Raw genomic sequence first — 15,137 nt, forward strand, 5'->3', positions numbered from 1 at the left:
ATGCCCTGGTCTAATTATTGGACACCCTCTAACTCCGCTTCACCCGAGATTTGTCCTGGGAAGTCCCCAAAGCTGCTCCCGCTCTGCCACTGGAACTTCACTGCAAGTATGGCAGGAGCTCCATCTCCGCGCATAAATGGGGCTTCTGCCACACTTCCGATGAGGTTACTGTGGCAGGGCAGGAGCAGATCCAAAGAAATTCTCAGCCTTGGTCTTGAGTTCCCATCTGCAATTCAACAGGAGATTAACCAGCAACATTATGAAATAGGAACACAGGAAGGAACATAGGAACAGGAGTAGGCCATGCAGCCTTTCAATTAGATCGTGGCTGATCTAGATCTTAACTGCATCTACCCGCCTTGGTTCCGTAACCCATTACATTATTACAGAAATTTACATCATTTTGGTTTGTATGGATAGGATTAACAGGCAACATTAAGGCTCGTTGCATTATTCAGTCAGTTCAAAATACTTTATTTATACATTTCTAATACATTCAATATTTCCAAGAGCCCGTCCATTATACAGCTGTACATAAATTCTTATAAATCTTTATTCTGGAAGCATTCTGAAATAAAAGCACCAGACATTGAAAACTTGAATGTTTGGTACATTCTAGAGCTTTATTAAACCCGATTCTTTGTCTCTGAAAATCTGGACGCTTGTCCATTTGGAGGTAAAGTACAAATCAGATGGGGGTGGAAAAGGAGGGAAAACAAACTTCCATTGGAGTACAGTAATTAAATCAATTTTAAATAAAGATTTGAAAAATTGAAGCTTCGTTACAGCACTGGCAAATCCATCATCTTTTAATCTATAATTCTGCTTTTAACAAATGATATAAGGATAATGAAATCAATAAGTAGATCAATAGATTTAGAGTAAAGGGAAAAGAGAAACAAATGCAAATAACTGTTAAGACAAACGCTAACGTGATCAGTAACATTATAGCATTTTGCATTTGCTCTATTCTTGAATTAAACCTTACAATGATTAAACAAATCTCATTGTTAATATTCAGTGGGTTCAAACGATTGATTAATTAGCAGGTGTATGATGGTATAATACTTATGGTACTGGAGTAGTAACCCAGAAGTTGTTAAATTAGAAACTCACCATGATAAGTTGTGAAATTAAATTCAATAAACATTGGACTGACACCATAAAAAAAAAGTAGCCTACAGCACCTCATGGATGCTCACTTCTGAGCTACTAGATCTGTTCCTTTTCTGTCCCACTTAGCACGGTGGTAGTGCCACACATGGAGGGCGTTCTCAGTATGAAAATGGCACTTGGTCTCCACAAGGACTGCGTGTGGTTACTCCGGCCAATGCTGTCATGGACAGACGCATCTGTGACAGGGAGATTGGTGAAGACGAGTCAAGTAGGTTATTCCCCCATGTTGGTCCTGCCGCAAGCCCAGTTTGACAGCTATATCCTTCAGGACTCAGCCAGCTCTGTCAGTCTTGGTGATGGACATTGAAGTTCCCCAACCATGGTACATTCAATGCTCTTGCTACCCTCAATGCTCCCTCCAAGTTATGTTCAACATGGTGGAGGTAGGTAATGATCAGCAGGAGGTGTCCTTGCCCATGATTGATCTGAAGCCAGTAGACTTGATAATAGTCAATGTTGAGGACTCCCAGGGCCACCCACTCCCAACTGTGCCCCACCTCTGGTGGGTCTGTCCTGCAGGTGGGATGATGAAGGAATATAGGATGTTGGCTGATGAGTCTGATTCTGTGAGTATGACTATGTTAGGTTGTTGCTCAGCTAGTCTATGGGGACAGTTCTCCCAGCTTTGGCACCAGTCTCCATATGTTAGTGAGGAGGACTTTGCAGGGTGACTGGTCTGGGTGTGCTTTCATTGTGTCCTGATTTGGTGCCTAGGTTGCAACTGACTGGTCCATCCAGTATTATTATTCTTTTCCTTTGTACCAGTTCAGTACAATTGAGTGGCATGCTAGGTCACTTCAGTGGCCATTTAAGAATCAGCCATATTGGTGTGGAAGTGAAGACACATCTGGGCCAGACCAGGAAAGGAAAGCAAATCTCCTTCCCTAAAGTAAATTAGTGAACCAGTTAGGTTTTTACAACAATCTGACAACTTCATGGTCACATGTTTACCAATACCAGTTTTTTATTGCCAGATTAAAAAAAAAAATATTTCAAATTCTCAGACTACCATGGATTTGAATTTAGGACTTAAAGGGCTAAATTATCAGCACAGGCTGCATATACTTGGCTTGTATTCCCTTGAGTTTAGAAGTTGAGAGGTGATCAAATCACAGTGTCTAAAATGATAAAGGGATTTGATAGGGTAGATCCAGAGAAATTCCTCTGTTGGGGGAATCCAGAACAAGGGGACAGAATCTTAAAATTAGAGCTAGACCATTTAGGAGCAAAATCAGGTAACATTTTTTCACAAAGGGTAGTGGCAATCTGGCATTCGCTCCCCCCAAAAGGCTATGAATGCTGGGTCAATTAACATTTTAAAGACTGAGATTGATAATTTTTTGTTGGTAAGTGTATCAAGGGATCTGGAGATAAGGCAGGTAAATGGAGTTGAGGTAAAGATCATCCATGGTCTAACTGAATGGTGGAATGGGCTCAAGGTGCTGAATGGCCTACGAATGTTCTATATTCTCTGGATTACTAGACCAGGCCTCTGGATTACTGATAAGGCATGTGAATGCCTGCTATCCTTGAAGCTGCCATGAATCTTTTATTTGAAATAAGGGCAGGATTTTCATTGGGCCGTGGAGTCGATATTGGAGGTGTGTGGGGGTTTAAAATCCCGAAATCGGGGGTCCCTACCCCATCCCGCCTCCATGCCAGTTTCAAAGGAGGCGGGTACCTGACCCGCACTGGGACCCGCCTCCCCGAGGCGGGAAGGGGATTAGTGCCAATTAACTGCCAAGCAGTTTTTAGCCTAATCCCTATTTTCATTGTTGAAATGTGGGATTCCCGACAGCTCCAAACCACGCCAAATTAGCGAGGCAGGCCGTCGGGATGAAGGGCTTGGAGGGGTCGAGATGTCCGGTGTTCAGGTGAGTGATGGTTGCATGAGTGCAGAGGTAAGTGTGTTTGGTCTGTGTAAAGTGTTTAAAGTTCTACTAACCTTTACTTACCTTTACAGCCTTCCTTCCTTCAGGTCCCGGGAGTCCCTCATCTCACCGGCACAGAAAGCAGAATGGCCGCCAGCTGTCAAAATCTGCAGCCTCTGCTTTCTGTTCTGGGGAGATTTCTAAATCATCCTGAGAGGAAGGAATTAACCTGGAGTACAGATGGTCAGTGTTTGACAGCTTCAAACAGCTGTGAAACGCTGATATTTCATCTGTCAAAAGGTCTTGACAGATGAAATTTCAATCTGTGACATCACCTGTTGCGGGTGGCCCTTAATTGGTCTGCTGAGCCCGCTGGGCAGGCTCAACAAGGTCAATCAAGTCTAAATCGCGTGGGTTGGCTAGAACTCGATGGAGGCGGGACTACAACCCCAAAAGTTGTAGTCCTGCCTCCTACCCGACTCCTCAATGAAAATCCAGCCCAAGGTGTCCAGATGGTCATTACAGATCAGAGCTACCCTCATGCGTTAATGGATAATGACCCTGATTTGGTTCCCTGGGACACCTGGTGAGCGACAATATACCAAGGCTCATGGTGCCACATGAATTCTAATAGATTGGATATGTTGAAGATGCGCTTTTGGTGCCTAGGTAGATCTGGGGGGGAAGCCCTCCAATACATGCTAGGGTATATATCATTGCCATGTTCTGCAAAGGCATTCTGGTGCTGGCTACTTTTTGCCCAAGGTGCAGGCATTTGAGAGGGCTGATGGGAGGGCATACACATGGTACTGTCATGGATGGGCACATGTACCTGGTCACTAGTACAGGGCTCTGGTTCTGTGTGGGCGCTGATCAGCAGGAAAGCAGACTGAATGGTACCAATCAGATTGTTGGAGTTGGGTCTGTATTCCAGCCACAATCATTTGAAGGGTCAAAGGGTCAGCCCTCTCCACTCGGACACCCAAGGTGTTTATGGCAGCAGTTGCAGCCTTCATGCCAGAATCTCTAACTGTCCTTAGTTCTTCCTTTGGCGGGGGTTGGGGGTCGATGGTGTGGGGGTGGTGTAGGGGCGCTCTGCTGCAGATTGCTCTGCTGCTGCCACACTCTCCGGGGTTGACTGCATGGCTGATCGTACATGGATCATGGTGCTGCAAATAACCAGAGTTAATGGACTGAGCCACCAGGTGCAGCACATCCTTGGACACCAATGACGCCTGTAGTCAGCTGCCAGGAGACACCAGAGACTAGCCAGGGATGACTCTCCCCACCCATTTTTAACTGCCTCTCTCCAGCATCTCCTCACTGGAGACACGAAAGCCTCCTCACTTAAAGCAGCTCAGTGCGGGAATGGAGCAGGCCAGGAGCTAACGATCATTTGAATCTAGATTTGGGGTTAGGGAGAGAGAGAGAATAATACCTTACACTGAAGTATCTTCGACATTCACCTTCTCCTTTAAACATACCACAATGATTACTGAAATGGTTCCTCTTCCTGGGTTTTCCCCAGACTTACGAACTGAAGAACAGTTCAAAGGTTTGCTTAAGACAAAATGAAATGCCAACTTGTTTCCCAATGGTTCAATATGACTTGCATCCAGCTTGTCAAAATTGTCAAGATTTTTCCAGCTTCTTCATTGGTCTTTTCTTAAAGCAGTTGATATAGAATGAAACTTCAAATTCTGCTCCAGGCAAAAATAAAACAGTTACAATCATATTATTTAGAACCTCTACAATGTACTGTGCTACAGTAAAACTTTCATACTGTCAGTCCATATTAGGAATAGGGACTTCAAAGTACAAAATCACACTCATTCATACCCCATCTGAAATCTGATTTGGTAGAAAGCATTCAAGTCTTAATTCAACTTGACTGAACTCAGTTTGACCTCAATCCTCAACCATAGGCAGTACAAAGCAGACATAAAGCAGCAACCATTTTGAGAGCAGTTACAAAATATAATTGCTATTCTTAAAAAAGGAAATAAGAGGGGCAAAGAGTATGAGAATAGATTGGCAGCTAATATAAAAGGGAATCTAAAAGTCTTCTATAGGCATATAAATAGTAGTAAGAGGAGGGGTGGGGCCAATTAGTGACCAAAAAGGAGACCTACGCATGGAGGCAGATGGCATGGCTGAGGTACTAAATGAGTACTTTGCATCTGTCTTTATCAAGGAAGACGCTGCCAAAGTCATAGTGAAAGAGGAAGTAGTTGAGATACTGGATGGCCTAAATATTGATAAAGAGGTACTGGAAAGGCTGGCTGTACTTAAGGTAGATAAGTCACCAGGACCAGATGGGATGCATCCTAGGATGTAAAAGATGGAAAATGCAGAGGTACTGGCCATAATATTCCAATCCTCCTTAGATACAGGGGTGGTGCCAGAGGACTGGAGAATTGCAAATGTTACACCATTGTTCAAAATGGGTGTAAGGATAAACCCAGCAACTACAGGCCAGTCAGTTTAACCACAGTAGTGGGGAAGCTTTTAGAAACAATAATCAGGGGCAAAATTAACAATCACTTGGACAAGTGTGGATTAATTAAAGAAAGTCAACACGGATTTGTTAAAGGCAAATCGTGTTTAACTAACGGTAACAGAGGGTTGATGAGGGCATTGCAGTTGATATGGTGTACAAGAGAGGGCATCCTGACGAACTGTGTCACAGTATGGTATGGCAGCTGTAGCTACTACGACCGGAAAGCCCTGCAGCGGGTAGTCAAAACTGCCCAACGCATTACCGGCACCCGGCTACCAACCATAGAGCACATATACCAGAAACGCTGTTTACGGAGGTCACGGTCCATCATCAAAGACCCTACCCACCCCAGCCACAGTCTGTTCGCCCTCCTGCCATCTGGGAGACGCTACAGATGCATTCGCACCCGTACGACCAGATTTAGGAACAGCTTCTTTCCCAGGGCTGTCATCCTACTGAACTCCACAAATAAACTCTAAAGCCTGCACATCTGCCAATGCACTTTATTATGGTTATGTTTATGTTAATGTATTACAAGCCAAATGTATGTTGAATGTTTAAATGTCTTAATCTAAATGTACACTCTCGGGAGCCGCAAGCCTACATTTCGTTGTACTGCACTTGTGCACTAACAATGACAATAAAGTTGATTATTATTATTATGGACTTCCAAAAGTACCACATAATAGGCTTGCCAGCAAAGTTGAAGCCCATGGAATAAAAGGGACAGTAGCAACATGGATAAAAAATTGGCTAAGTGACAGGAAACAGAGAATAGTGGTGAACGGTTGTTTTTCAGACTGGAGGAATTTATACAGTGGTGTTCCCCAGGGGTCAGTACCAGGATATATATTAATGACTTGGACTTGGGTGTACAGGGCACAATTTCAAAATTCGCAGAGGACACAAAACTTGGAAGTATAGTGAACAGCGAGGAGGATAGTGATGGACTTCAAGAGGACATAGACAGGCTGGTGGAATGGGCGGACATGTGGCAGATTAAATTTAATGCAGAAAAGTGAGAAGTGATGCATTTTGGTAGGAAGAACAGCGAGAGGCAATATAAACTAAAGGGTGCAATTCTAAAGGGAGTGCATGAACAGGGAGACCTGGGGGTATATGTGCACAAATCGCTGAAGGTGGCAGGGCAGGCTGAGAAAGCAGTTAAAAAAGCATACAGGATCCTGGGCTTTATAAATAGAGACAGAGAGTACAAAAGCAAGGAAGTTATGATGAACCACTGAATCGGCCTCAACTGGAGTATTGTGTCCAATTTTCTGGTTATTGCACTTTAGAAAGGATGTGAAGGCCTTAGAGAGGGTGCAGAAAAGATTTACAAGAATGGTTCCAGGGATGAGGGACTTCAGTTACGTGGATAGACTGGAGAAGCTGGAGTTGTTCCCTTTAGAGCAGAGAAGGTTGAGAGTAGATTTGATAGAGGTGTTCAAAATCATGAGGGGTCTAGACAGAGTAGATAGAGGGAAACTGTTCCCATTGGCAGAGGGGTTGAGAACCAGAGGACACAGGTTTAAGGTGATTGGCAGAAGAACTAACGACGACATGAGGAAAAACCTTTTTACTCAGCGAGTGGTTAGGATCTGGAATGCACTGCCTGAAAGGGTGGTGCAGGCAAATTCAATCATGGCTTTCAAAAGGGAATTGGATTAATTAGCTGAAGGAAAAAAATTTGCAGGGCTACGGGGAAAGGGCGGGGGCTATGGGACTGGCTGAAGTGCTCTTGCAGAGAGCCGGCACAGGCTCGACGGGCCGAATGGCCTCCTTCTGTGCTGTAATCATCTTATGATTTGCATATCGGCAATGGGCCCAACGGCAGTTTCAGGCGGGTGCCCTGGATGACTACAGGGTGCCCTAACCAATAGGATGTGCGGCTCATAGCCAGTATGGAATGAGCGTGTACATGCTACACCCCATACAAGACCCATCAGTTCCCATTTTGCGCCTGAAAAACAGGCGCGCCGCAATTCAATTTGTAGGCCAGAATCTTTCAAAGAGTGGGGGTGGATTTATTTAAAAATTCGTTTATGGGATGTGGGCGCCCCTGGCAAGGCCAGCATTTATTGCCCATCTCTAATTGCCCTTGAGAAGGTGGTGGTGAGCCGCCTTCTTGAACCGCTGCAGTCCGTGTGGTGAAGGTACTCCCTCAGTGCTGTTAGGGAGGGAGTACCAGGATTTTGACCCAGCGATGGTGCAAGATCAGGATTCTCCCGATCGTCCGCTGTAACACCCTTCGCCATTTTCCTGAGGTTTCCCTGGTTCTTCCGCCCAAGTTACGGTGGAGGAACAGGAGAAACCCCAAGTGTGTTCAAAACAAAAGGTACTGTTATTAACTGGCGGTGGGCATGATCCTAAATCCACTTTTACAAAACGTTTCTTTTTAACACATGACCTCACTGGTTAATATTAGTAACTTGGCAAAAGAAAGCGAAGCACGTGGTACTGAAACTTTTCAGAATTAATTTGCTTTGGATGGGTACATTTTTAATGGGTATTAGAAATTATTGGCCTGCAGTAAAACCTTGACCTAACAAATAATTCTGACTATTTGGACAGGATGAAACTGATTTAAAGAATGATGCTACTGGAATTGTTTGAGCTAAAAAGCATTTTTTTTTCTATTTTCAATGAAATCTTTCCCTTGGAAACCACCTTGCCCCAGGTGAGAGCCGAGACAGGTGACTTACTTGCTCCCGATTACGGGGGCTTCTTTTAAACTGGTTTAAAGTAATTTTCCTGGTCTTGCAGCCTTTGCCTGCACCTCAGACCAATTTCAATAAAACCAATTTACAAACAGCGGTTTCGAATCGCTACCCCTCCTTTAGTTCTGAGTGGAGGAACTTATAATTAATGATATTAAAACGGAACAAGTGGTTTGGATGAGAGCAAAAAACCAATCTTTATTAACTAAAAGAAACTATAATCACAATATCAAACTATCCCACACGAACACAGTAAAATTGTAAAACTATATATCAAGGGGGTACACACGGCAAAAACGAGGGATACAATGGCTACAATGTATTTAAACAATCTTAGCAATTCCCTTAAATCACCATCCCCCCTTAACTCCTGCTAGGTTGCCTTGTGTGGAGTCAGAAACTCTGCCGACATGTGGTCCAGCGAAGAGAGAGAGAGAGAGAGAGAGAGAGAGAGAGAGAGAGCTCACCTATCGTCCCAGGAAGTCAAGAGAGTCAAGCGTCAAGAGAGCGAGCTGGCTGCTCAGCCCTTTTTTTATACCTGGTGAGCCCCTCACATCCTGCCTTGCACGGGCTGTGTGCAAAATTAACCCCAAAGCTGTGATAGGCTAACTCAAAGTGGTTAGATTGAGTTAATGTGATTTTCAGAGCTCCCTTTGCTGAAACAAAAGGGAGATACATCTGCTCTATTGTCCAGTACTGGGTGATTGGAAACCCATTCAAGATACAAAGAGTCTCTTCTGCAGTTTAGGTATATCCACTCGATATACAAACAAATGCTAATAGCATTCAATTGCTTTATAAACAAAGCAATGTCCTTTGTCTTCATTAAACCTTACTTCCAGACACAGAAAGCTGCATTCCAAACCTCTTTTGTCATTCGGCCATGTGGTGTGACAGCCATTTTATCCCTGGAAATTTAAAAAGCACATTGCCCAGGGATACTTTAATCAAAAACATGAATCTTCAGAACTGTAAATTATTGCGAATTCTTACACAGGCCTCTGTTCATGATGTTCGTGATCTGGCAGATTGAGGCCGAGTGAGTGTGTTTAAGGGTCACTAGTGCAGTCGTCTTTGCTTCCGGTACAAGGACACCTGGCTTCCACCCAGTACCGTCCCAATGGCTGAATGGAGATCACGAGGTAGAAATCCGACTCGGATGGTATCGGATCAGCTGCCCGCTCTACTCACCGCCCGATATTCAATCCCATTGACTGCAACGCAACTCAATATTGGGCGGGGTGAATAAAAGGCGGATGATGTGATAACACCCGTTTTGCGCTACCGGCCAAGACAAATTTCTACCCCTACAGGTTCACCACACCAGTAAAATTACACAACACACAGACTTTTGGTGCAGTTATCCACCATGGTACAGCAAAAGTATTTTTTTGTAGACTTTGTGAACAGATTTAGTCTTAGAAATTCTCTGTACATTACTAACCATAATTTAAAGAAAATTGCATTTTCATCTTATTATACACATTCACTTTGGCAATTAGATGCTGTGGAAACTGTTTTGAAACAATAATAGTGTCTTTGGCTATGTGTTTGCACTAGCCATTTGCCTGGAGTACAATAAATTGTTTTTAAATACTTACTTCAGCCTTTGTTTGAGGTGATTTCCTTTAAAAGAAATAAAACACAGATTAGTTCAATTACAATCTAAAACTACAATTAAAATAGAACCTTACTTTTTACCTGCTCTATTTTCTTGAAGTAGTTGACAGCTTCCTCGGGACATTCACAGACACTACCGATCCCGGCTATCTCCACCAAGTGACCATTAATCATGTTTGAATCTTGAGAATTTCAGTAGGCATATTGAGATAGCAGAGGCTGGTACTGCCTCCAAAACCGTACCTACACCAACAAGGAATCAACTACTTCAGGAAACATAGAGGAATAAAAAGTAGAGGGCATCACAGCCGAGCTTGATGTTGTCTTTGACACCATCACATTGTCTTTGAAATTTGAATTGAACCTCAGCCTCAACAGCTGTTTGGGAAAGAGTGTTCCAGATTTCCACTACCCTTTGTGTAATGAAGTGCTTTCTGGCATCACCTCTGAACAGCCGAGCTCTAATTTTAAGTTTTTTTTTTAATTGGTTCTTGGGATGTGGGCGTCACTGGCAAGGCCAGCATTTATTGCCCATCCCTAATTGCCCTCGAGAAGGTGGTGGTGGGCCGTCTTCATGAACCGCTGCAGTTAGAGAGGGAGTTCCAGGATTTTGACCCAGCGATGAAGGAACGGCGATATATTTCCAAGTCAGGATGGTGTGTAACTTGAAGGGGAACTTGCAGGTGATGGTGTTCCCATGCACCTTGTCCTTCTAGGCGGTAGAGGTCGCAGGTTTCTTGAGTGTTGTTGGAGCTGGACCCATCCAGGCAAGTGGAGAGTATTTCATCACACTCCTGACTTGTGCCTTGTAGATGGTGGGAAGGCTCTGGGGAGTCAGGAGGTGAGATACTCACCGCAGAATATCCAGCCTCTGACCTGCTGTAGTAGCCACAGTATTTATGTGGCTGGTCCAGTTGAGTTTCTGGTCAATGGTGACCCCCAGGATGTTGATAGTGGGGGATTCAGCGATGGTAATGTCGTTGAATGTCAAGGGGCGGTGGTTAGACTCTCTTGTTGGAGATAGCCATTGCCTTGCACTTGTGTAGCGCGAATGTTACTTGCCACTTATCAGTCCAAGCCTGAATGTTGTCCAGGTCTTGCTGCATGCGGGCATGGACTGCTTCATTAATTGGCGAGTTGCGAATGGAACTGAACACTGCAATCATCAGCGAACATCCCCACTTCTGACCGTATGATGGAGGGAAGGTCATTGAAGAAGCAGTTAAAGATGGTTGGGCCTAGGACAGTGCCCTGAGGAACTCCTGCAGCGATGTCCTGGGGCTGAGATGATTGACCTGCAACAAACACAACCATCTTCCTTTGTGCTAGGTATGACTCTAGCCAGTGGAGAGTTTTCCCCCTAATTCCCATTGACTTCAATTTTACTAGGGCTCCTTGATGCCACACTCGGTCAAATGCTGCCTTGATGTCGAGGGCAGTTATTCTCACCTCACCTCTGGAATTCAGCTCTTTTGTCCATGTTTGGACCAAGGCTGTAATGAGGTCTGGATTTGAGTGGTCCTGGTGGATCCCAAACTAAGCATCGGCGAGCAGGTTATTGGTGAGTAAGTGCCACTTGATAGCACTGTCCACGACACCTTCCATCACTTTGCTGATGATTGAGAGTAGACTGATGGAGTGGTAATTGGCCGGATTGGATTTGTCCTGTTTTTTGTGGACAGGAGATACCTGGGCAGTTTTCCACATTGTCGGGTACATTTTTTTAAAAATTCATTGATGGGATGTGGGCGTCGCTGGCTGGGCCTGCATTTAGTGCCCATCCCTAATTGCCCTTGAGAAGATGGTGGTGAGCCGCCTTCTTGAACCGCTGCAGTCCATATGGTGTAGGTACACCCACAATGCTATTAGGAAGGGAGTTCCAGGATTTTGGCCCAGCGACAGTGAAGGAACAGCGATACAGGTCCAAGTCAGGATGGTGTGTGGCTTGGAGGGGAACTTGTAGGTGGTGATGTTCCCATGCGTCTGCTGCCCTTGTCCTTCTAAGTGGTAGAGGTCGCGGGTTTGGAAGGTGCTGTTGAAGGAGCTTTGGCGAGTTGCTGCAGTGCATCTTGTAGATGGTACACACCGCAGCCACAGTGCGCCGGTGGTGGAGGGAGTGAATGTTGAAGGTGGTGGATGGAGTGCCAATCAAGCGGGCTGCTTTATCCTGAATGGTGTCGAGCTTCTTGAGTGTTGTTGGAGCTGCACTCATCCAGGCAAGTGGAGAGTATTCCATCACACTCCTGTGTTGTAGCTGTACTGGAACAGCTTGGCTAGAGGCGCGGCTAGTTCTGGAACACAAGTCTTCAGCACGACAGCCGGGATGTTGTCGGGGCCCATAGCCTTTGCTGTATTCAGTGCGCTCAGCCGGTTTTTGATATCACATGGCATGAATCAAATTGTCTGAAGACTGGCTTCTGTGGTGGTGGGGACCTCAGGAGGAGGCCGATATGGATCATCCACTTGGCACTTCTGGCTGAAGATGGTTGCAAATGCTTCAGCCTTGTCTTTTACACTCACGTGCTGGGTTCCATCATCATTGAGGATGGGGATATTTATGGACCCGTTAGTTGTTTAATGGTCCACCATTCACGACTGGATGTGGCAGGACTGCAGAGCTTTGATCTGATCCATTGATTGTGGGATAGCTTAGCTCTGTTTATAGCATGCTGCTAACAGCATGTATGTAGTCCTGTGTTGTAGCTTCCCCAGGTTGGTACCTCATTTTTAGTTATGCCTGGTGCTGCTCCTGACATGCTCTTCTGTATTCCTTATTGAACCAGGGTTGGTCCCCTGGCTTGATGGTAATGGTAGAGCGAGGGATATGCCGGGCCATGAGGTTACGGATTGTGGTGGAATACAATTCTGCTGTTGTTGAAGGCCCACAGTGCCTCATGGATGCCCAGTTTTGAGCTGCTAGATTTGTTCTGAATCTATCCCATTTAGCATGGTGGTAGTGCCACACAACATGATGGAGGGTGTCCTCAGTGTGAAGACGAGACTTCGTCTCCACAAGGACTGTGCGGTCACTGCTGTCATGGACAGATGCGTCTGCGACAGGTAGATTGGTGAGGACGAGGTCAAGTAGGTTTTTCCCTCGTGTTGGTTCTCTCACCACCTGTTGCAGGCCCAGACTGGCAGCTATGTCCTTCAGGAATCTGCCAGCTTGGTCAGTAGAGGTGCTACCGAACCACTCTTGATGATGGACATTGAAGTCCCCCTAGAGTACATTCTGTGCCATTGCTGCCCTCAGTGCTTCCTCCAAGTGGTGTTCACATGGATGAATACTGATTCATCAGCTGAGGGAAGGCAGTGATCACTTGCCCATAATCCATGAGACTTCATGGGGTCCGGGTCCAGAGTCAATGTTGAGGACTCCCAGAACCACTCCCTCCCAACTGAATACCACTGTAGTGGGACAGGCCATACCCAGGGATGGTGATGCAGGAGCCTGGGACATTGGCTGAAAGGTATGATTCTGCGAGTATGGCTAGGTCAGGCTGTTGCTTGACTATAGGTTGCGGGACAGCTCTCCCAATTTTGACACAAGTCCCAGATGTTAATCTGGGAGGACTTTGCAGGGTCGACTGGGCTGGATGTGCCATTGTCGTGTCTGAAGTCGATGCCAGGTGGTCTGGCCGGTTTTATTATTGAGTGGCTTGCTCGGCTATTTCAGAGGGCCGTTAAGAGTCACCCACATTGCTGTGGGTCTGGAGTCACATATAGGGCAGACCAGGTAAGGACAGCAGATTTCCTTCCCTAAAGGGCATTAGTGAATCAGATGGGTTTTATAACAACAATCACCATTACTGATACTAGTTTTTTATTCAATTAACTGAATTTAAATTCCCCAGCTGCAGTCGTGGGATTTGAATTCACATCTCTGGATGACTAGTCCAGTAACATAACCACGATGCTACCATTCCCGCTTGTTCAGGACTCTCCCACCAGAGGAAGTCGTTTCTCTTGATCTACCCTATCAAATCCTTTAATCATCTTAAACCATTAATTAAATCACTCCTTAATCTTCTATATTCAAGGGAATAACAGGACTAGTCCATGCAATCTGTCCTCATAATTTAATCCTTTTAGCCCCAGTATCATTCTAATGAATCTGCGCTGCACCCCCTCCAAGGCCAATGTATCCTGCCTGAGGTGCGGTGCCCAGGACTGAGCACAGTTCTCCAGGTGGGGTCTAACCAGCGCTCTGTACAGCTGGAACATAACTTCCACCCCTTTGTAATCCAGCCCCCTTGAGAGAAAGGTCCAATAGCCTTTTGAATTATTTTTTGCACCTCTCCACTAGCTTTTAGTGATTTCTGTCCTTGGACCCCGAAATCCTTCTGCTCATTCCCAGCTCTTGTTTCCTCATGTGGCGAGAAACTTTTTACCAGCAATGGCAAAAGGATTGAATAATCGGCAGATCTGGAAGCTCAAACCCATAACCCATGGTTGGGATTCAAGTACTCCACTGCATGCGTCTTGCAACTGTTAACCTCTATTCTTCAGAATTAATTCCCCGAGCATAGTGGTTAGCACTGTTGCCTCACAGCGCCAGGGACCCGGGTTCGAATTCGGCCTCGGGCGACTGTCTGTGTGGAGTTTGCACATTCTCCCCGTGTTTGCGTGGGTTTTCTCCGGGTGCTCCGGTTTCCTCCCACAGTCCAAAGATGTGCGGGTTAGGATGATTGGCTATGATAAATTGACCCTTAGTGTTAGGGGGATTAAATACGTGGGGTTACGTGGATAGGGTGGGGTATGTGTTGGTGTAGGGGTTACAGGGATCGGGTGGGATATGTGTCGGTGCAGGCTCGATGGGCCGAAATGGCCTCTATCTGCACTGTGGGGTTTCTGTGATTCTGTGAAACCCCCAAAAAAACAAATTGTAAACTGCTGTCTTACCTCAGTTTGTGTGTGATGCAAGATGTTGTGGGATTTAATAAAGCAGGGATATGCAGATTTTGCCGTATCTGTAAAAAAGATCGTGGAGCAGAAGTCAGCTTTAATATGAGTCTGAAAAGTTCATTATTAAGAGTGGCACTGCAAGAAATTGTACTTACACAGCACAGCCGTAAAGACCAGCATAGTGGTGAGCAATGCAGCAACCACTCCTCCGAGAAACCACCTGTTCAGCAATGAGTTAATGGAAGGTTAAAGTGCAAGCCACAACATTCGAGAACAAAGTCAAGCTCCGGGCTGATCTCAAAATCACCTTACCTTGCAAACACGGCGACACATATGGAGAGGACCAAA

At 45.4% G+C, this 15,137-nt stretch overlaps 1 protein-coding gene across 1 annotated transcript in view; it reads right to left on the bottom strand.

Annotated features, from left to right (window-relative positions):
- Positions 1-450: 450 nt before the first annotated feature.
- Positions 451-15,137, bottom strand: part of tmem71 (transmembrane protein 71) — a 73,801-nt gene continuing 59,114 nt past the window's right edge. Inside the window, exons 7-11 of the mRNA XM_085992590.1 lie at positions 15,102-15,137; positions 14,945-15,009; positions 14,787-14,854; positions 9,866-9,890; positions 451-4,747 (exon numbers count right to left, since the gene is read on the bottom strand). The exon at positions 15,102-15,137 is cut by the window's right edge and continues 40 nt beyond it. Coding sequence (XP_085848716.1) covers positions 9,867-9,890; positions 14,787-14,854; positions 14,945-15,009; positions 15,102-15,137 — 193 coding nt within the window. The 3' untranslated portion in view covers positions 451-4,747; position 9,866. The remainder of the gene's footprint in view (positions 4,748-9,865; positions 9,891-14,786; positions 14,855-14,944; positions 15,010-15,101) is intronic.

The sequence above is a fragment of the Somniosus microcephalus genome, chromosome 7 (assembly GCF_052327205.1).
Source record: "Somniosus microcephalus isolate GS21.2 chromosome 7, FLI_Smic_1.0, whole genome shotgun sequence".
Classification (NCBI taxonomy): Eukaryota; Metazoa; Chordata; class Chondrichthyes; order Squaliformes; family Somniosidae; genus Somniosus; species Somniosus microcephalus.